The sequence below is a fragment of the Gopherus flavomarginatus genome, chromosome 16, assembly GCF_025201925.1.
Source record: "Gopherus flavomarginatus isolate rGopFla2 chromosome 16, rGopFla2.mat.asm, whole genome shotgun sequence".
NCBI classification, from domain to species: domain Eukaryota; kingdom Metazoa; phylum Chordata; order Testudines; family Testudinidae; genus Gopherus; species Gopherus flavomarginatus.
In genome coordinates this window covers 4,076,644-4,096,940 of record NC_066632.1, presented here as the reverse complement: position 1 = coordinate 4,096,940, position 20,297 = coordinate 4,076,644, and the positions used below count along the sequence as shown (strand labels likewise).

General features: G+C 59.6%; 2 protein-coding genes and 1 long non-coding RNA gene across 52 annotated transcripts; 2 read left to right on the top strand and 1 right to left on the bottom strand.

The window, feature by feature from the left end:
• The first annotated feature begins 1,125 nt into the window (after positions 1-1,125).
• SWSAP1 (SWIM-type zinc finger 7 associated protein 1) lies at positions 1,126-2,566 on the top strand. Its single transcript, XM_050925058.1, has 2 exons — positions 1,126-1,356; positions 1,865-2,566. The coding sequence occupies exons 1-2, from the start codon at positions 1,141-1,143 to the stop codon at positions 2,399-2,401; spliced, it is 753 nt and encodes a 250-aa protein (XP_050781015.1). The 5' UTR covers positions 1,126-1,140; the 3' UTR covers positions 2,402-2,566.
• A 1,738-nt stretch (positions 2,567-4,304) lies between these two features.
• EPOR (erythropoietin receptor) lies at positions 4,305-19,981 on the bottom strand. The gene is given in 10 exon segments (XM_050925063.1): positions 4,305-6,043; positions 6,514-6,601; positions 6,952-7,039; positions 9,465-9,618; positions 9,693-9,844; positions 11,378-11,556; positions 11,848-11,888; positions 11,890-11,978; positions 18,097-18,098; positions 18,434-19,981. Coding segments are annotated over 10 exon segments (1,521 nt in total). The 5' UTR covers positions 18,568-19,981; the 3' UTR covers positions 4,305-5,449.
• On the top strand, positions 12,428-13,602 carry LOC127035331 (uncharacterized). 50 transcript variants are annotated; one of them, XR_007769674.1, is made up of 5 exons: positions 12,432-12,565; positions 12,606-12,883; positions 12,970-13,017; positions 13,066-13,215; positions 13,258-13,361. It is a non-coding gene; the product is annotated as an uncharacterized LOC127035331 (long non-coding RNA). The 50 variants fall into 50 exon arrangements; XR_007769687.1 differs by having other exon boundaries at positions 12,433-12,565; positions 12,606-12,725; positions 12,770-12,835; positions 12,970-13,215; XR_007769695.1 differs by having other exon boundaries at positions 12,435-12,565; positions 12,606-12,879; positions 12,922-12,971; positions 13,162-13,215; positions 13,346-13,407.
• Positions 19,982-20,297: the final 316 nt, after the last annotated feature.

Sequence of the window (20,297 nt, the reverse complement as noted above, 5' to 3'; positions counted from 1 at the left end):
TGGGTTCAGTGCCCAGGGCAGGGGGCAGGGCCCAGACTCCTGGGTTCTATCCCAGCTGGGGGTGGGTTCAGTGCCCAGGGCAGGGGGCGGGGCCCGGACTCCTGGGTTCTATCCCGGCTGGGGGTGGGTTCAGTGCCCAGGGCAGGGGGCAAGGCCCGGACTCCTGGGTTCTATCCCGGCTGGGGGTGGGTTCAGTGCCCAGGGCAGGGGGCGGGGCCCGGACTCCTGGGTTCTATCCCGGCTGGGGGTGGGTTCAGTGCCCAGGGCAGGGGGCGGGGCCCGGACTCCTGGGTTCTATCCCGGCTGGGGGTGGGTTCAGTGCTCAGGGCAGGGGGCGGGGCCTGGACTCCTGGGTTCTATCCCGGCTGGGGGTGGGTTCAGTGCCCAGGGCAGGGGGTGGGGCTCGGACTCCTGGGTTCTATCCCGGCTGGGGGTGGGTTCAGTGCCCAGGGCAGGGGGCGGGGCCCGGACTCCTGGGTTCTATCCCGGCTGGGGGTGGGTTCAGTGCCCAGGGCAGGGGGTGGGGCCCGGACTCCTGGGTTCTATCCCAGCTGGGGGTGGGTTCAGTGCCCAGGGCAGGGGGTGGGGCCCGGACTCCTGGGTTCTATCCCAGCTGGGGGTGGGTTCAGTGCCCAGGGCAGGGGGTGGGGCCCGGACTCCTGGGTTCTATCCCAGCTGGGAGGGGGGTAGGTCTAGTGCCCAGGGCAGGGGGCGGGGCCCGGACTCCTGGGTTCTATCCCAGCTGGGAGGGGGGTAGGTCTAGTGCCCAGGGCAGGGGGCGGGGCCCGGACTCCTGGGTTCTATCCCAGCTGGGGGTGGGTTCAGTGCCCAGGACAGGGGGCGGGGCCCGGACTCCTGGGTTCTATCCCTGCTGGGGGTGGGTTCAGTGCCCAGGGCAGGGGTGGGGAAGGGAAGGGGCCGTCAGAAGCGGTTGCAGCCACTGATTGGCTAGGATTCAGAGTGGGCGGTCCTTCCCCTCGGATTCGCTAGACAAAAGAGAGTGGGCGGTCCTCATTCCGGATTGGCTGAGGGAAAGAAAGGGGCGTGAACGGAACTGTGTACGATTTCTGATTAGCTACCACCGGGGGACGGGGCGGGACATCCCTGCGGATTGGCCCGGAACGAGGAGTGGGCGGGGCGATGTCGGCGGCGCTGCAGCGCGCGCTGGGCGCAGCTGGGCCCGGCCCGACCCCGACCCCGACCCCGGCGCTGGTGCTGGGCCCGGCCGGCTCGGGCCGCTCGGCGCTGCTGTTCCGGGCGGCGCTGGGCGGGCCCCGCGCGCTGTTCCTGGCGCCCCGCGCCCTGCAGCGGCTGCCGGGGGCCCGGCGCGGGGAGAGCGGCCCGCGCGGCCTGCAGGTGAGGGGCGGGGCCAGGGGCCTGGGCGGGGCCTGTGGCAAAAGGGGGCGGGGCCAAGAGCCTGGGCGGGGAAAGGGGCGTGGCCAAGCGCCTTGCAGGGAAAGGGGGCGGGGCCAAGAGACTCTGGGGGGAAGGGGCGGGGCCAAGAGCCTGGGCGGGGCCTGTGGGAAAGGGGGCGGGGCCAAGGGTAAAAGTCTTAGGGGGGCACAGTTACTTTCTCCCGGGAGGGCTGAATGGGGTTTGAAGCTGGAGGTTGCAGTGCTGCGTGGGAGGGAGGGAGGGAGCTAAGGGGTGGGGGCTTCAGGGCAGGGGAGGAGCCTAAGGGGCAGGGCATAGGATAAAGGGAGGGGTGGGCAGGTGGTGCTGGTATAGGACAGGGACTGGACCTGGTTGTGGGGAGGGGATGCTGGGTTGGGGCTAGCGGGGGGGGAGGCCTGGTGAGGGAGGGGATCACAGGCTGGGCTGGGGCTGACCCAGTTCAATAGCTCCCTCCCCTTCCCCACCATAGCGCATCCAGTTCCTCTACCCGCCCTCGCTGCGGGAGCTGCTGCGCCTGTTGGCCTCGCTGCCCCAGAGCCTGCCTGGGCCCCCTGCCCTCCTCCTGCTGGATGGGCTGGAGCAGTACCTCGCTGGTTGCCGTGGCCCTCCGGCGGCCGCCCGGCTCTCAGCCCTGCTGGTGGACACGGCTTCGTACTTCACAGGGCGCCTCGGCGCGGACCCCCAAGGATCTGCCCCCTGCTGCCAGCTGGTCGCCTCCATGCAGGTCTCCGGGGAAACAGAGGCTGAGGATCATCTCTGTGTCCTCCAGCGCTACTTCCCAGCCCAGTGCTGGCTGTGCCCAGACCCGGCGGCAGCCTTGGGCCAGGAGGACTGCGGGGGTGACCGCATGTTCAGAGCGCGCCTGTCCCAGCCCGGTGCCGCAGACCAGGAATGGAAGCTGGGATTCGGCCTCGATGGAGAGATGAGGGTGTCCCTGGTTCCATGGGGGTGCACAGAGGATCCAGGGGCGGCAGACACAGACAGAACTGCTGGGGCTGGGAAATGACCCCTGGGGCTCTGGAGATGTAAATTTGTCTGTGAGTTTCTGGCCTGGCCCTTGGCTGAACCTTGGGTGATTTAGGGGGAAATCCATCTCTCTACGTCCCCTCCTTGGCCTGCTTAGTTTGCCAACCCCCGTGAATAGAAATGAAGGAAAATTCAACAGTTCAAATCTGTTTATTCCAGTACCACCAAAGAAACAGCCGAGATCGCGCCAGGTGCTGCACAGACACAGAGCAATACGCACTCTCTACCGCTGAATCTATTTTATTTTCCACGGTTTCTGCTCTCTGGGGAGGTGGGGTGACGTGATCGGTTAGCTGCGCCCAGCTCTGAAGGGGAGTCCATCTGTTCCAGTGCGTAAGATGCAGGGCTTGGAGCAGAGGAGATTGGGCCTCTGTTCCTGGCTCTGCCACTCAGTACCTGCTGTCTGACCTCAAGAAAGTCACTTCCCCCATTAGATCTCACTCCCCATCTAGAGCCAGTCACAGAATCTGACTCCAGCCCCTCCCAGATCTGGGAGTAGAACCCAGGAGCCCTGGCTCCCAGACCCTTCCTCCCCCACTCTAACCCACTAGACCCCACTCCCCTCCACAGCCATGAGTGTCCCTCACAGCTGGCTTAGTGCCATGGAGCTGATCTGGCACAGAGCTGGGGGAGGGGGTACAAGGAGGGTGGAGCCACGAATCAGGCCCAGCAGCTCCCTGCTGCAGCCGTCAGCTCCTGCCCCCTCCCGGGCTCCCTTCCCAAGTGGCTCACCCTGCCGATGTTGGAGCCGCGCCAGTCCCAGCCGCAGCCTGCGCCAAGCTGAGCCGCTGCTGATAACCCCCGGGGGGCTGGTTGCTGTGGAGATAATCGCTATCAGGTGGGGACGTGTTCTCACACTGCTGGGGGGCTGGACCCAAGCGGAGCTACTCCCTCGATTCCACCACAGCACCGTCAACGCCCGGGCTGAGAGCCAGTGCAGTCACGGACGCCCAGGGGCACAGGAGAGTCAGCAGTGTCCAGGGCCCCATTGCCACGTTTCCTTACACTAGTGCCGTGCACGTGCGAGACCCCGGCACATGGGGCAGGCAGCCATGCGCGCTGGCTTTATCCAGTGTCGTGCTGGGCTCCTCAGGCCCTGCTATGAGGAGCGGAAAACGTGATTTCACTGTATGATGGCAGCGTCCAGGATCCCATTGTGCCAGGCCCTGTACAAACTCAGGTCACAAAGCCAGTCCCTGCCCTACAGAGGTTCCAGTCTCTCCCCCGGCGCAGCAAAGGGTTGCTCGGGAAGGCAGAGCCCAAAATGCGTCTGTAAGGGGCTCTGGCTGCTCTATAAAGCTACGGGTGGGATCCCAGGGAGGGGGGAGCGGTTGGGACACTAAACAAGGCTGGCCAGGGACAGACAGGAAGGAGGTTTCTCCCCAGCAGAGAAGACAGCAGTCCCCTGGAGGAGCAGTGAGGCGGAAGAGACCTAACTGGTCTGAAGCCGGAGCTTGGTCGGTTTCCGACTGCTGACATAACGGGGCGTTCCGGATGCGTGGAGCCTTCTCCAGCTGAGACTGGGCAGACGTGGAGTGGGAAAAACCAGCCCGTTTATATCATGCATTCAGCCACTGGAGGCTCCTAGCCGGGCCCCACCCCTGCCAAGGCAGTGCGGGGCAGTCCCCTAGTTCTGGGGGATTCTCAACCCGCACTGGCCCTCCTCGCTAGCCCTCCCCCCGCTCCCCTTTAACAAGCCCCTGGCCTAAGCTGGGGCCCACCGCTGCCGGGCAGGTAGGAGACGGCCCGCGATCCCCAGGCGTTTCAGTGCTGGCCAGATGGGTTGCTGCTGGTGGTGCCAGCGCGAATCAGTCCATCCAAGAGCGCCCCAAGGCAGAGACAACCCCATGGAGTTAAATACTTAAAAGGAAAATCAGCCTGAGTTGGTCAGTATTGTCAGCCCTGTTTTACAAGTGGGGAAACTGAGGCGCAGAAGGGGGGGAATGCCCAGGGTCACAGAGCAAGTCGGTGGCACAGCTTGGATAGAACCCAGCAGTCCTGACTCCCAGCTCTCCTAACTTTAACCACTAGACTCCACTCTTCTCCCACAGCTGGGGCTAGAACCCAAGAGTCCTGACACTCAGCCCACCCACTCCCACTCCCACACTCTACCCTCTGGCCCCTGCTGCCTGACTAATACATATGTCACAGCAGTAGATTTACAGGGGTAACGGGGCTTTTTGAGCTCTCCTCACCCCGTACACATAGAAAAGGGGCCGGAAGCCCATGTCCCTGGGCACGAAGCAGGATTGCAGGACTCCCAGCATCCCTTGCAGCTGAGCCAGGCTTGGGTGGGGGGGGCAGAGTGGATGGGTGCCCCTTAGTGGCACAGGGGGCTGCAGCTTCCACCCAGCTCGTGTTTCGAATCCAAGCCAGCTCTGGTGGGGTGGGGGGGATTGGTGGTGACGCCCCCTGCTGGCAGGTTGGTCCCTGACCACCTGCTCTGCGGATGTAACAGCCGGCACCGGCCGCGTTGCCCATGACCCATCCGGCCACCTGGGAGTTTCCGTCCCGGCAAGAGCCCAGTCTGAGCCTGAGCTGGGGTCATATGGACTCCACCTCCACTGGCTTCCACCACAGCCCTGCAAGCCCCAGGCTAGAGGGAGCTGGCGCTGGGGTCGTATCTTCCTCTAGGCACGGGGCCCCTCTGCATCCTGCCAGGACGGGGTGTCCTTTACATCCTGCCAGGACGGGGTCCCCTCAATGTCCTGCTGTGGCGGGGTCCCCTCAATGTCCTGCTGGGATGGGGTGTCCTTTACATCCTGCCAGGACGGGGTCCCCTCAATGTCCTGCTGGGATGGGGTGTCCTTTACATCATGCCAGGATGGGGTCCCCTCAACGTCCTGCTGGGATGCGGTCTCCTTTATATCATCCCGGGTCCCCTCAACATCCTGTTTGGTCGGGGTCCCCGCTGCATCCTGCCGGGACGGGGTCCCCACTACGTCCTGCCAGGAAGGAGTTTCCGCCACGTCCAGTAGACATGGGGGTTCCACCTCTGTTCTCCAGGCCTGGAGTCCCCCCACCGGCACTATGAGCACACCACGTAGCTGGCTGGGAAGGGCTGGGCCTGGCACCCATCCTGGCACAGGTTGGTGTAGAGATTGGGCTGGTGGGTGCTGGTGCCCAGGGGGCTGTAGTCAGTGGAGATCCCTGAGTCGGACACAAGCAGGTAGCTGTATTTGAGCGGGCGCTGGTGCCCACAGGGTGCCAGCAGCTCCGAACTGGGGTCGAAGACGGTGTACTCGAAGCTGGAGGAGGACGAGACCTGCTCCTCCGGGACAGGCTCCGGTGTAGCCCCCGGGGGGCCCAGCTCCTGCTCCATGGCAGGGGGGCTTTCAGAGCCCGCACTGCTTTGGGCATCTGGCAGGAGCAGAGAGTCCTCACCCAGGCTGCATGGCATCAGCTGTTCATCCAGCACCAGGTAGTCATCCTGGGGCTCCACGGGCAGCTCAGGGCGGGTGGGCAGGACCAAGCCCTGGGCTTTGGGGGGCAGAGGGGGCACCGGCCCCTCCACCTTGGATTCGCGGCCCTCAGACAGCACCTCCAGTGTGGTGGGCTGCTCCTCCAAGTAGCCAGGGTTCACGCTCCACCACGGGTAGGCGTTCCTTTGTCCCAGCCAGAGCTGCGAAGGCAACAGGGCCTGGATCACCAGAGAGGCTGGGGAGGGATGGGGGGCACTGACTGAGCCAAGCCTGGGGGTCTGAGCCCCCTCTCTGCACCCCTGGACTCTCAGGTTCTGCCTGTCCCCCACCAGCTCCTGCCAGCCCCTTTGTTTTAAACCAAGGGTTTATGTAGGGCCTACAACAACAATGCCTAGCTTTTGGCAGCATGGAAACCAGCCCCGGGCTCACTCCCATCTTGGCCCTTCTCTGGCGGCTCCCCCAACTCTAAGCATCTCCCCCCGGACAACCGCCCTGGTCCCCCAGCCCAGTGTGTTCCCCTGCATCAGACCCCCACCCACCATATCCCCAGCACAGATGCCCTCGGGGCAGGGTGGTGACCCCGAGCAGGCCAGGCCCTGCTGGCCAGACCCCTCCATGCGTCAATGCGCTGCAGCGCCCCTGGGCCCCCGGCCAGGGCAGGATCTGGTACCTGGAAGTTTCCCTTGTAGAGGGTGAAAAGCCCCTCGAATTTGTGCTCCGGGCTGGGAATCACCGGCCACAGCTTCTTCTTCAAAAACCTGGGGGGGGAGAGGGGCAGTGGTGAACAGGAGACAAGTCCTAGCGTGACCCCCCCCCCCCCCGCCGCATGGAAATGTGCGTGCACTCGCCCTGCAAACGCTCGTGAGCCATTCGCTGCAGGGGGCTCGGGAGATACGGCCCCCAGCACCACCCACACACCTCGCGCAGCCCCTCACACAACCGCCAAGTGTCTGCACACACGTGACAACACGCATGTGCATGCTACCACACACAAGGCCTTGCAGGCCTGGGGACTCCCCCAGTGTGGCAGTGCCTTGAAGCCTTAGCCCGGAAGGGCCCGGGGGTGTGGGCTGGGCTGTCCCATGGGTGGGGGCGCAGTGAGCGGTACCTGCGGTGGGTGAGAAGGGCAAAGAGGACCAGGAGCACCACGATGAGCACCAGGATGAGCGACAGCGACAGGATCAGGGGGTCCAGATCTGCAAGGTGGGGAGGCAGGGTCAGCCCAGGCTGTGGGCACGAGTGACCCCAGGGATGGCGCCAGCTGCCTCCAGTGGGATCACAGCGAAGGGCCCAGGATCAGCCCCCCCAGATCAGCCCACGGCCCCTCCATCCCCACCGCACCCCGCTATCCCCCGCAACCCAATGACCCCTCCACCGCCACCCCCCCGCTATCCCCTGGCAGCCCATGACCCCTCCATCCCCATCCCCCTACTATCCCCTGCCAGCCCATGACCCCTCCATCCCCACTGCACCCCACTATCCCCTGCCACCCAATGACCCCTGTACCCCCATCCCTTCACTATCCCCTGCCAGCCCATGACCCCTCCATCCCCACCTCCGCCGCTATCCCCTGCCAGCCCATGGCCCCTCCATTCCCCACTGCACCCCACTATCCCCTGCCAGCCCATGACCCCTCCAACCCCATCCCCCTGCTATCCCCTGCCAGCCCATGGCCCCTCCTCCCACTATCCCCTGCCAGTCCATGACCCCTCCATCCCCACCCCCCTGCTATCCCCTGGCAGCCCACAGCCCCTCCATCCCCACCGCACTCCACTATTCCCTGCCACCCAATGACCCCTGTACCCCAATCCCCTCACTGTCCCCTGGCAGCCCACGGCCCCTCCATCCCCACTGCACCCTGCTATCCCCCGCAAGCCAATGACCCCTCTACCCCCATCCCCCCGCTATCCCCTGGCAACCCATGACCCCTCCATCCCCACCGCACCCCGCTATCCCCTGCCAGCCCATGGCCCCTCCATCCCCACCACACCCCGCTATCCCCCGCAACCCAATGACCCCTCTACCCCCATCCCCCTGCTATCCCCTGGCAGCCCATGACCCCTCCATCCTCCCCCTGCTATCCCCTGTCAGCCCATGGCCCCTCCATCCCCACCGCACCCCGCTATCCCCCGCCACCCAATGCCCCTCTATCCCCATCCTCCCACTATCCCCTGGCAGCCCACAGCCCCCCCCCGCTATCTCCTGCAACCCAATGACCCCTCTACCCCCATCCACCCGCTATCCCCTGCCAGCCCATGACCCCTCCATCCCCACCCCCCGCTATCCCCTGCCAGCCCATGACCCCTCCATCCCCATCCCCCCACTATCCCCTGCCAGCCCATGACCCCTCCATCCCCACCTCCCTACTATCCCCTCGCAGCCCATGACCCCTCCATCCCCCCCCATCCCCTGGCAGCCCACGGCCCCTTCAACCCCACAGCACCCCGCTATCCCCCGCCACCCAATGACCCCTCTACACCCATCCCCCCGCTATCCCCTGGCAGCCCACGGCCCCTCCATCCCCACCGCACCCCGCTCTCCCCTGCAACCCAATGACCCCTCTACCTCCATCCCCCTGCTATCCCCTGGCAGCCCATGACCCCTCCATCCCCACCCCCCTGCTATCCCCTGCCAGCCCATGACCCCTCCATCCCCATCCCCCCACTATCTCCTGCCAGCCCACGGCCCGTCCATCCCCATCCCCCCACTATCTCCTGCCAGCCCACGGCCCCTCCATCCCCACCCCCCTGCTATCCCCTGCCAGCCCATGACCCCTCCATCCCCATCCCCCCACTATCTCCTGCCAGCCCACGGCCCCTCCATCCCCTTCCCCCCGCTATCCCCCGCCACCCAATGACCCCTCTACCCCCATCCCCCCACTATCTCCTGCCAGCCCACGGCCCCTCCATCCCCACCCCCCTGCTATCCCCTGCCAGCCCATGGCCCCTCCATCCTCACTGCACCCCACTATCCCCAGCCAGCCCATGACCCTGCCCCCGCATCCCCCCAGTATTCCCTGCCAGCCCATGACCCCTCCATCCCCATCCCCCCGCTATCTCCTGCCAGCCCACGGCCCCTCCATCCCCTTCCTCCCGCTATCCCCCGCCACCCAATGACCCCTCTACCCCCATCCCCCCGCTATCCCCTGGCAGCCCATGACCCCTCCATCCCCACCGCACCCCGCCATCCCCTGCAACCCAATGACCCCTCTACCCCTATCCCCCTGCTATCCCCTGGCAGCCCACGGCCCCTCCATCCCCATCCTCCCGCTATCCCCCGCCACCCAATGACCCCTCTACCCCCATCCCCTCACTATCCCCGGCAGCCCATGACCCCTCCATCCCCACCCCCTCCAGTATCCCCTGCCAGCCCATGGCCCCTCCATCCTCACTGCACCCCACTATCCCCAGCCAGCCCATGACCCTGCCCCCGCATCCCCCCAGTATTCCCTGCCAGCCCATGTCCCCTCCACCCCCACCCCCCGCTACCCCTTGCCATCCCACGGCCCCTCCCCCCAGCATCCCCTGCCAGCCCACGGCCCCTCCCCCCAGCATCCCCTGCCAGTCCAGCCCCATCCCCCCCGTGTCCCCCGCTCTCCCCCGCCCCCCCCGGGGGGCTCACCGTGGGGCGTCACCACAGTGACCGGGGCCGACCAGGCGCTCCAGTAGCCGCTGTAGCTGACGCCGTCGGGCCGGACGCGCACGGCCAGGGTGTAGCGGGTCCGGCCCCGCAGGTTGAGGATCAGGCACTCGGTGCGGCCGTCGGGGATGTCGACCTGCAGGGGCGGGAGGGCAGGATGAGGGGCGCTGGGCGGGGGAGGGGGGCCGGGCGGGGCGGGGGGGCACTCACCGTCTGGCGCTCGGCGCCCTCGGGGGCGAAGGCCACCTCGTAGCGCAGGCTGCTCTCCAGGTAGCGCAGGCCAGGCGGCTGCCAGCTGACCGCCAGCTGCCCCGGGCTCTCGGGCGCGCGCGCCGTCAGGTTGGATGGAGGGTCCAGGAGAACTGCGGGGCGGGGGTGGGAGATGTGAGCTGGGGGGTTCAGGGGCCTGGGGGCTGGCTGAGGCAGGGGGGCTGGGAATGGGGCTCGAGGCATTTCCCCTCTAGGGGGCGCTGGCTCCCATGTGGCCCGGGGCAGACCCGGCTGGGGCAGGGGGGCTGGCAATGGGGCTCGAGGCCTTTCCCCTCTAGGGGGCGCCAGCTCCCATGTGGCCTGGGGCAGACCCGGCTGGGTCAGGGGGGCTGGGAATGGGGCTCGAGGCCTTTCCCCTCTAGGGGGCGCCAGCTCCCATGTGGCCCGGGACAGACCCGGCTGGGGCAGGGGGGCTGGCAATGGGGCTCAAGGCCTTTCCCCTCTAGGGGGCACCAGCTCCCATCTGGCCTGGGGCAGACCTGGCTGGGTCGGGGAGTCTGGGAATGGGGCTCGAGGCCTTTCCCCTCTAGGGGGCGCCGGCTCCCATGTGGCCCGGGGCAGACCCGGCTGGGTCAGGGGGGCTGGAAATGGGACTTGAGGCCTTTCCCCTCTAGGGGGCGCTGGCTCCCATGTGGCCTGGGGCAGACCCGGCTGGGTCAGAGGGGGCTGGGAATGGGGCTCGAGGCCTTTCCCCTCTAGGGGGTGCTGACTCCCAACTGGCCCGGGGCAGGACTCGTGGGGGTGGGGAGTGAGGCCCAGGGTCTTTCCCCTCTAGGCAGTGCTGGCTCCTATCTGGCCCCACGGTAGGGACTGGCTGGGGGGGCAGGGAATGGGGCCCGGGACCTCTCCCCTCTAGATGGCACTGGCTCCAATACAGCGTGGGGCAGGACAACTGGCTGGCTCAGGGGTGAGGAATAGGGGCATGGGGCCTTTCCCCTCTGGGAGGCACAAGCTCCAATCTGGCCCAGGATAAGAGGACCAGCTGGCTCAGGGGTGGGGAATGGGACCTGGGCCTTTCCCCTCTGGGGGGCGCCGGCTCCGATCTGGCCCAGGGTAGCAGGACCAGCTGGCTCAGGGGTGAGGAGTGAGACCCGAGGCCTTTCCTCTCTGGGGGGCACTGGCTCCGCTCTGGCCCAGGGTAGCAGGACCAGCTGGCTCAGGGGGTGGGGAATGGGGCCCAGGATCTTTCTCCTCTGGGGGGCACTGGCTCCATTCTGGCCCGGGGCAGGTGGACTGGCTGGCTCAGGGGTGAGGAGTGGGGCCCGGGGCCTTTCCCCTCTGGGGGGCACTGGCTCTGCTCTGGCCTAGGGTAGGTGGACCAGCTGGCTCAGGGGTGGGGAATGGGGCCCGGGGCCTTTCCCCTCTGGGGGGCACCAGCGCTGATGTGGCCCAGGGTAGGAGGACCAGCTGGCTCAGGGGTGGGGAATGGGGCCCGGGGCCTTTCCCCTCTGGGGGACGCCGGCTCTGATGTGGCCCAGGGTAGGAGGACCAGCTGGCTCAGGGGTGGGGAATGGGACCTGGGCCTTTCCCCTCTGGGGGGCGCCGGCTCCGCTCTGGCCCGGGGCCGGAGGACTGGCTGGCTCAGGGGGACGTGGAGCCTTTCCCTTCCCGGCTCTCACACCTACCCACTTGGTTGATCATGATGGTGCGGGCGTGGATGACATTGCTGCTGTTGCCGGCGAAGGCGCCGACGTGCAGGGGGGTGAAGGACGGGGTGTCCTGGGGGGGGAAGATGCAGCTGAAGCGAGTGCTGTTCCAGGGCGTCCGGGCCACGCTCACGTTGCAGCGCTGTGGGGCGTCCCCCCTGTTGGAGTCGAGGAGAGAGGAGGGGGGGGGATCAGGAGCAGCAGAGCCTGGGGGGAGGGGAGACCTGGGGTTGGGGTATCAGCATAGGGGGCATGTTTGGTGGGGCCGACATGGGGGGGCTCAGCCTGATGGTGCAAAGGGAGGGGGCAAGGGCACAGGCTGTGGGGTGAGACTTGGGGGCGCAGAGCGAGCATGGGGGGGATGGGAGGCATGATGGTAGCATTGGCATTCCAGGACCTCCTCCCTCATCTCCCCGCAGAGGGGCCCCCAGTGGGGGAGGGGAACTCACTCCACGACGTAGAAGAAGCCGTATTCGGTGGCGCTCGGGGGGGCTGCTGCTCTCCCAGAAGCAGGTCAGGTCCTCCAGGCAGCGCGTGAAACATTTGGGGTCCAGGGGCTCCTCAGCCAGAAGCAGGGCAGCTGGGGACACAGGGAGAGCCCAGTTAGCAGCCACCTTTCCCCCCCCCATCCACACGGACCAATAACCCCACCCGGCTGAGTCATCGCGCGATCTCCCCCATCCTACAGTCCTGCGCCCCCAAAGCCCGGCCAGTGAAGAACGCCTCTACCCTGCAGCAAACCCTGTGCCCCAGGAACATCCTGCTGCTGGGGGTTCCAAGGGTTAACAGCCCCTGGCCCTGAACCGCCCAGGGAGGTGACTCCAAAAGAGACCTTCACAGCCAGGCACAAAAACAACACCAACCCCAAGCAGACAACAGGCCCCAGCTGCCGCTGCGAGTGAGCGGTGTCCTCTGGAGCCAGCCGGCCCTGCCCAAGGGGCTCCTGGGGGCAGATCTCAGCTCCCTGTGTCTGCCCCACGGCAGGCGGACACCCCGTGGACAGCACAGGGCTCTCCACTGACTCCGGGCAGGAGAGTTAATGTGGTGACCTGGCTGTGTATGAGAGCATCCCTGTGTGCACGAGTGTCTACTGACTCATGAAGGGCTATTCAATAGGGAATGTGTGTCTATCTGTGTGCATGTGTAGCTCTGTGTCTGCAGATGTGTGTGTGTGTATCTGTGTGCATGTGTAGCTCTGTGTCTGCAGATGTGTGTGTGTGTATGTGTATCTGTGTGCATGTGTAGCTCTGTGTCTGCAGATGTGTGTGTGTGTATTTGTGTATGTGTATCTGTGTGCACGTGTAGCTCTGTGTCTGCAGATGTGTGTGTGTATCTGTGTATGTGTATCTGTGTGCATGTGTAGCTCTGCAGATGTGTGTGTGTGTGTATATCTGTGTGCACGTGTAGCTCTGTGTCTGCAGATGTGTGTGTGTGTGTGTGTATCTGTGTGCATGGGTAGCTCTGTGTTTGCAGATGTGTGCGTGTGTGTGTCTGTATCTGTGTGCATGGGTAGCTCTCTGCAGGTGTGTGTGTGTGTGTATATGTGTGCATGGGAAGCTCTGTGTCTGCAGATGTGTGTGTGTATCTGTGTGCATGTGTAGCTCTGTATCTGCAGATGTGTTTGTGTGTGTGTGTATCTGTGTGCATGTGTAGCTCTGTGTTTGTAGGGGGGGGTGTGTGTGTATCTGTGTGCATGGGTAGCTCTGTGTCTGTAGGGGTGTGTGTGTGTGTATCTGTGTGCATGGGTAGCTCTGTGTCTGCAGATGTGTGTGTGTGTATCTGTGTGCATGGGTAGCTCTCTGTCTGCAGGGGGGTGTGTGTGTGTGTATATGTGTGCATGGGTAGCTCTGTGTCTGCAGATGTGTGTGTGTATCTGTGTGCATGTGCAGCTCTGTGTCTGCAGATGTGTGTGTGTATCTGTGTGCATGTGCAGCTCTGTGTCTGCAGATGTGTGTGTGTATCTGTGTGTGTGGGTAGCTCTGTGTCTGCAGATATGTGTGTGTGTGTGTATCTGTGTGCATGGGTAGCTCTGTGCAGGTGTGTGTGTGTGTATGTGCGTGAAGGTAAGTTTGTGTGTATAGATATATATGGGTGTGGATGTGTGTGTGTAGGAATGTGTGTGTGTATATATAGATATATGGCAGTGGGTGTGTGAGGAATAGGTGTGTATCTGTGTGTGTATGTCTGTGTATGGGGGGTAGGACTAGGTGTATGTGTACGTGTGTGATTGTGTGTAGAAAATAACAACACAGCTCCTCACTGCACTGTTATACCGTGTCCGCGCAGCGTCCGGCACAGCTGGGCCTTCGGGCTCTACCATAATCCAGATAATACGTATTAGCATTTCGTGCTTCGTTTATTAGACCAGTGCCTGTTCCAGGCATTTCACGGGGATTCAGCCATGTGCAGACTCTGAATTCTCCTTAGTCTCTGTCATTTTGGGTGAAGCTACTTTCTGTTAATAACTCCCAGTCTGCATCACGCGGGGAGTCAAGAAATGATCTTTAATTAACTATTCGATATTATTGCCATAAAGGCTACGTTCCCCTTATATAGTTTAGGAAAGTAGATTAGATAGACAGATAGATAGATAGATAGAGGGGGTGTATGGGGATAGATAGATAGATAGATAGATAGATAGATAGATAGATAGATAGATAGAGGGGGTGTATGGGGATAGATAGATAGATAGAGGGGGTGGATGGAGATAGATAGATAGATAGATAGAGGGTGTGTATGGGGATAGATAGCTAGATAGAGGGAGTGTATGGGGATAGATAGAGGGAGTGGATGGGGATAGATAGATAGATAGATGGCGTGGATGGGGATAGATATATAGATAGATAGATAGATAGATAGATAGATAGATAGATAGATAGATAGATAGATAGATAGATAGAGGGGGTGGATGGGGATAGATAGATAGATGGTGTGGATGGAGATAGATTAGATTAGATTATAGATAACAATACATTCTCTATAATCCTGTTTTAAGAGCAAAATTCAATGTAACCATGACTACAGAGGCGCAAGCAGCATCTCACGTATTAAGAGGAGACGTGGATTTACCAAAATGTCTGTACGGTAGAGAAATAAAATATTAGCGAAACATAGAAATGTGGGGCTGGAAGGGACCTCGAGAGCTCATCAGGCTCAGGCCTCCTGTGATGAGGTGGGACAAATAGACCTTGGCCATCGCTGCCAGGGGCTTGTCCAACCTGTTCTTAAAACCCCCGTGTCCTGGCAGGGATCCTGCAGCCGCCCTTGGACGCCTGGTCCAGAGCTTAGCTCCCCTCAGAGTTAGTTAGAAAGTTTTCCCCTAATATCTACCCTACATCTCTCTCGCTGCAGATGAAGCCCTTTGCTTCCTGCCATCCCCTCGGGGGACATGGAGAACAATTGATCCCCGTCCTCACTGTAACAGCCCTTAAGCCATTTGAAGGCTGTTCTCAGCTCCCCTCCTCAGTACACTTTTCTCAGGACTAAATATGCCCAGATTTTAATCTTCTCTCCCAGGTCCGGTTTTCGAAAACTTTGATCATTTTTGTGGCTTTCCTCTGGCCTCTCTCCAGTTTGTCCACATCTTTCTTAAAGCGCAGCGCCCAGGAGACTCCAGCTGAAGCCTCTTCAGTGCTGAGCAGAATGGAACAATCACCGCCCGTGTCTCACATATGATGCTCCTGCTAATACACCCGCGAATATTAGCCTGTTTCACAACTGCAGCGCGTTGCTGGCTTGTTCGCTTGGTGACTCATTCTAACCCCCAGCTCCTCTTCCTGACACTAGACGTTTGATTTTTCCTTCCTGAGTGAAGCACTTTGCACTTGTACTGAATTTCCTCTTCTTGATTTCAGGCCAATTTTCTGATTTGTCTGGGCTGTTTTGACTTCGAATCCTGCCCTCCAAAGTGCTTGCAACCCCTCCTGGCTTGGTGTCAGCCACAGACGTATCGGCACACACTCCACTCCGTTATCCAAGTCACTAACACAAATACTGAACAGTACAGGACCCAGGACTGACCCCATGGGACCCCAGCAGACACTCTCCCAGTTTTCGTGGGCTACAGCCCCACTTTATCGGATGCATGTAGTGGATGAAGTGGGTTTTAGCCCACGAAAGCTTGTGCTCAAATAAATTTGCTAGTCTCTAAGGTGCCACGAGTTCTCCTGTTCTTTTTGCAGATGCAGACTAACGCGGCTGCTACTCTGAAACCTCCCACTTTGACAGCCAACCATTGAAAACTCCCCTCAAGAGTCCAATTTCTCAACCAGATGCACCCACCGTCTAGTAATGACATCTAGGCTGCATTTCCTTAGGTTGCTTATGAGGCTGTCACATGGGCCTGCATCAAAAGGTTTACTGAAATCAAGATATTTCCTGTCTGCAGCTCACTGGGCCAGTAACCCTGTCGAAGAAGGAAATGCGGTTGGTTTGCCATGATTTGTTCTTCACAACTCCATGCTGGCTAGTCCTTATTCTCCTAGTATCCTCTAGGGTTCACCAACTTTAATCGTTTGTTCCGGTATCTTTCCAAATACAGAAGTCAGGCTGACTGGTCTATAATTCCCTGGGTCCTCTTTGTTCCCCTTTTAAAAGATAGATAAGACGTTTGCCCCTGTCCAGTCCTCTGGGGCCTCACCCATCCTCCATAACTTCTCGAAGATAATCGCAAATGGTTGCCAGATTGCTTCAGCGAGTAACCGAGGATGAGTTTCATCAGACCCTGCCAACCTGAGCACGTCCAACTTATTTAAATATGCTTGAACTTGATATTTCCCTTGCGGTCCTTCCCCCTGGTTAATATTCACTGTGTTAAGTACCTGGGCACTGTTAGCCATTTTAATGAAGACTGAAGCAAAATGGGCATGATACACTTCAGCCTTCTTGATGTCATCAGTTCATAGACTCATAGACCTAAGGTCAGAAGGGACCATTATGGTCATCTTGTCTGACCTCCTGCACAACGCAGGCCACAGAATCTCACCCATCCACTCCTGTAACAAACCCCTGACCTGTGTCTGAGCTACTGAAGTCCTCAAATCGTGGTTTAAAGACCTCAAGCTGCAGAGAATCCTCCAGCAAGTGACCCATGCTGCAGAAGAAGGCAAAAAACATCCAGGGCCTCTGCCAATTTGCCCTGGATTATGAGCTCTCCTTCCTGCTAAGCAGAGGACCTCCACTTTCATTTGCCTTTCTCTTGCTCCTAATGGATTTAAAGAACCTCTTCTCGCTTTACATGACCCTTGCAGGTGTGACTCATTTTGTGCCTTAGCCTGTCTGATTTTGTCCTTACAGGCTTGTGCTGGTCTTTTGTTCTCCTCCTGAGCAGGTCATCAGGGTTTCCACTCTTTGTAGGATTCCTTTTTGATTTTCAGGTCATGAAAGAGTTCCGGGAGGATCCCCATTGGCCTCTTACTGTTCTTCTGCACTCTCCTTTGCATTGGGCGACTTCACAGTCGTGCTTTTGATAGTGTCTCCTTGAGAAGCCACCAGCTCTCCTCAATTCCTTTATCCCACAGATTTTCTTTCCATGGGACCTCAGATACCAGTTCTCTGAGTTTGTCAGCGTCTGCTTTTTTGGATGTCCATTGTCCTGTTCCTTCCTTTCCCTCGAAACATAGAATCTATCCTGTCACCATCACTTCCACCAAAAAAAAAAGAGGAGACTAAGGAGGGATATGATAGAGGTATGTAAAATCATGAGTGATGCGGAGAAAGTGAATAAGAAAAAGTTATTTACTTGTTCCCATAATATAAGAACTAGGGGCCACCAAATGAAATTAACGGGCAGCAGATTTAAAACAATTAGAAGGAAGTTCTTCTTCACATAGGACACAGTCAACCTGTGGAACTCCTTGCCTGAGGAGGTTGTGGAGGCCAGGACTATCACAGGGTTTAAAAGAGAACTAGATAAATTCATGGTGGCGAAGTCCATTAATGGCTATTAGCCAGGATGGGTAAGGAATGGTGTCCCTAGCCTCTGTCAGAGGGTGGAGATGGATGGCAGGAGAAAGATCCCTTGATCGTTACCTGTTAGGTTCACTCCCTCTGTGGCACCAGCATTGGTCACTGTCAGAAGACAGGATACTGGGCTGGATGGACCTTTGGTCTGACCCAGTCTGGCCATTCTTATGTTCTTATGTTCACCCAAATCGCCTTCCAACTTCAGATTTGCAACCACTGATCAGAATCAAGTCAAAACTGCCTATCCTCTGGTTACTTCCTCCACTGCATGGTTGCCCGTTGTGTGGGGGCAATTTGCCCCAGGCCCCAGACCCTGCAGGGGCCCCCACGAGAATATAGTATTCTATAGTATTGCAACTTTTTTTTGGAAGGGGCCCCCGAAATTGCTTTTCCCCAGGCCCCCTGAATCCTCTGGACGTCCCTGCTCCACTGGCTGGAACAAACAGCTGGCCCCAGCACATTCCAGCAGAGTACTGGAAATCGCCAAATTCCTTTCCCAACAGATGTCTGGGGAGCTGAAATCCCCCCTACCCCAACCCCCTTACTACCAGGTCTTGTGTTTTGGATCCTTCTATTATTTGTTCTAGAAATGTCTCCTCCTCCTCCTCTTCCTGATCTGGGGTAAACCCCCAACTGTGATGTCACCCCTCTTCCCCCCTCCCCTTTATCTTTGAGTTGCTCTGCCTCCCGCCCCCTTCTAGGCCAAGACCGTCCAAAACAACCTTGTATGCGACACCTGATAAGAAAGTTTCAGACTCTGTCCAGGCTTAGATGCACTACGTGAAATACAGTTTGGAAAACATTCGAAGAGGCTAGATATTAAACAAACACATAATATACAGCTGTGCACACGCGCAGCTATAGACATACATCCTCTTCCGAGATACACAGTCACATAAACAGACATGAGACGTGTGTGTATCATACGTGTCTATCTATATTTGTGCATGTGTGTACGTGTACACCAGATACACAGATTTCTGTGCACACTCACACATTTGACATATGTACACATACACGAAGAGGCATATACTCACATATTTTACATAGACCCACAAATTATACCCATACTTCTCTATCTGTGCAAAGATCCACATCTCGCTGTCTGTACGCGGCAGCTTCTCATCGTGCATCTTTCCTAACACGTATTTCACGTAACTTGCACCCCACCCCGTCAATCCAAAGACATTTCTCATAACACACATGCTCGTGCAACCGCCCACCACTCTTATCTGTGCACGGGCTTGGGAGGAGCAGATCGGTATCAGTAAATGTTGATTTCACACAGTACATGCACGAACTGATAAAAAGTCTTTCCGCCGATGATCAGTGAAACGCACAGCGCGGCAGAGGGCTGCCTGGGGAGGCAGGAGTTTGATTTAAGGCTGTTTCCTTTGTGAATTTCGATACGTGACATTGACCATTTGGGTTGTACCGGTTAGAAAGCTTGAACTTTTTGAATCTGAACGTCTAGTGCCATTAGATAATTGTCATCCTCCATTGTCTGAATAAACCCCCCAATTTCGTGCAGTTGTGAAGATTTAGCTCTACGCAAATCTAAAAAAACCATCTTATGAGTAAACACTGAGATTATCCGTCCAACTAAATCAAATTTGGCCAAGCCTGGCTCTGCAGCACTTGGAGGAGGTTGCCGCTAATTAGCTCTGCATCTATATAACGTGTCAGCACATGGGCCAGTGGGTCAGCGAACGCTGCTAGGGGGCTTCCCCCAACTGCAGCATCCTTCTGGAGATGCTCAGATTGCTGGCGGTTAGGGCCATGTAGGCATCTGGATGGAGGGATGAGTGTGTGGGGGGATAGATAGATAGATAGATAGATAGATAGATAGATAGATAGAGGGGGTGTATGGGGAGAGAGAGACAGGGGGAATGGGTCAGCTCTGCTGTAGTTCAGGCTCTTGGTAGGACAGATGTGTCTGAGGACGGAGAGCCGGCTGGAGCAGGGCCGCCCGGAGGATTCAGGGGGCCTGGGGCAAAGTAATTTCAGGGGCCCCTTCCATAAAAAAAAGTTGCAATACTATAGACTACTATATTCTCATGGGGGCCTGGGGCAAATTGCCCCACTTCCCCCCCCCCCCAGGTGGCCCTGGGCTGGAGCGATACATGTGTCTGGGGATCGATCGGGCAGCCCCACGCACTGGGCTAAGACATCAGAGCATGTTTCAAAGCCACATTCACTAGAACTGGGTATACTCAGAACAAATGCCTGCAAGGGCACCCCCACACACACACGCATGTGCACACACACCCGCACACACATGTGGATACACACGCCCACACACATTCACACATTCACACGTGAACACACATGCACACACACATGTGAACACACACATTCTTGCATGCACACGTGAACACACACGCACACATGAATACACACATGCATGCACACACACACCCCGCACGCACACACACACACATTAACACACGCACATGTGAACACACACATGCGTGCACACACATTCCTGCACGCACACGTGAGCACACACACCCGCACACACTAGCTGTCAAGTTCTACCAGCAGAGGCAGGAAATCAGTTTCCTGTTATGAAACACTCCTGCCCATGCCCCTGCCTGGCCTCTGGGCCCACTCACCCGCCCCCAGCCCGCAGGGCACTGCCAGCCCCCGGGGCCCGCGCTGGTACCTTGGATGTTGAAGTCACTGTCAGGGCCAGCTCCCTGCGTGGTGCAGGTGGCCCAGGCCAGCAGGGTGCAGAGGGCAGCGATGTGGCTCCGGTGAGGCTCCATGGTCCGGGGAAGGGAGGACCGGAGCGATGAGCCGTCTGGCCTGGCAGGGCTCCCTGGCTGCAGGTTGTGGCTGCGTGGCGCGGGCAGGCTGGGAGGGGACAGATAAGGGCTGGGCTGAGGCTGCTGCTAGGGGAGGCTGAGGAGCAGGGCAGGAAGTTGGAGAGGAG

Coding starts and splice junctions, on each gene's coding strand:
- SWSAP1 (XM_050925058.1), top strand. CDS start 1,141: ATGTCGGCGGCGCTGCAGCGCGCGCTGGGCGCAGCTGGGCCCGGCCCG. Junction 1,357..1,864: donor GCGGCCCGCGCGGCCTGCAG/GTGAGGGGCGGG, acceptor TCCCCACCATAG/CGCATCCAGTTCCTCTACCC.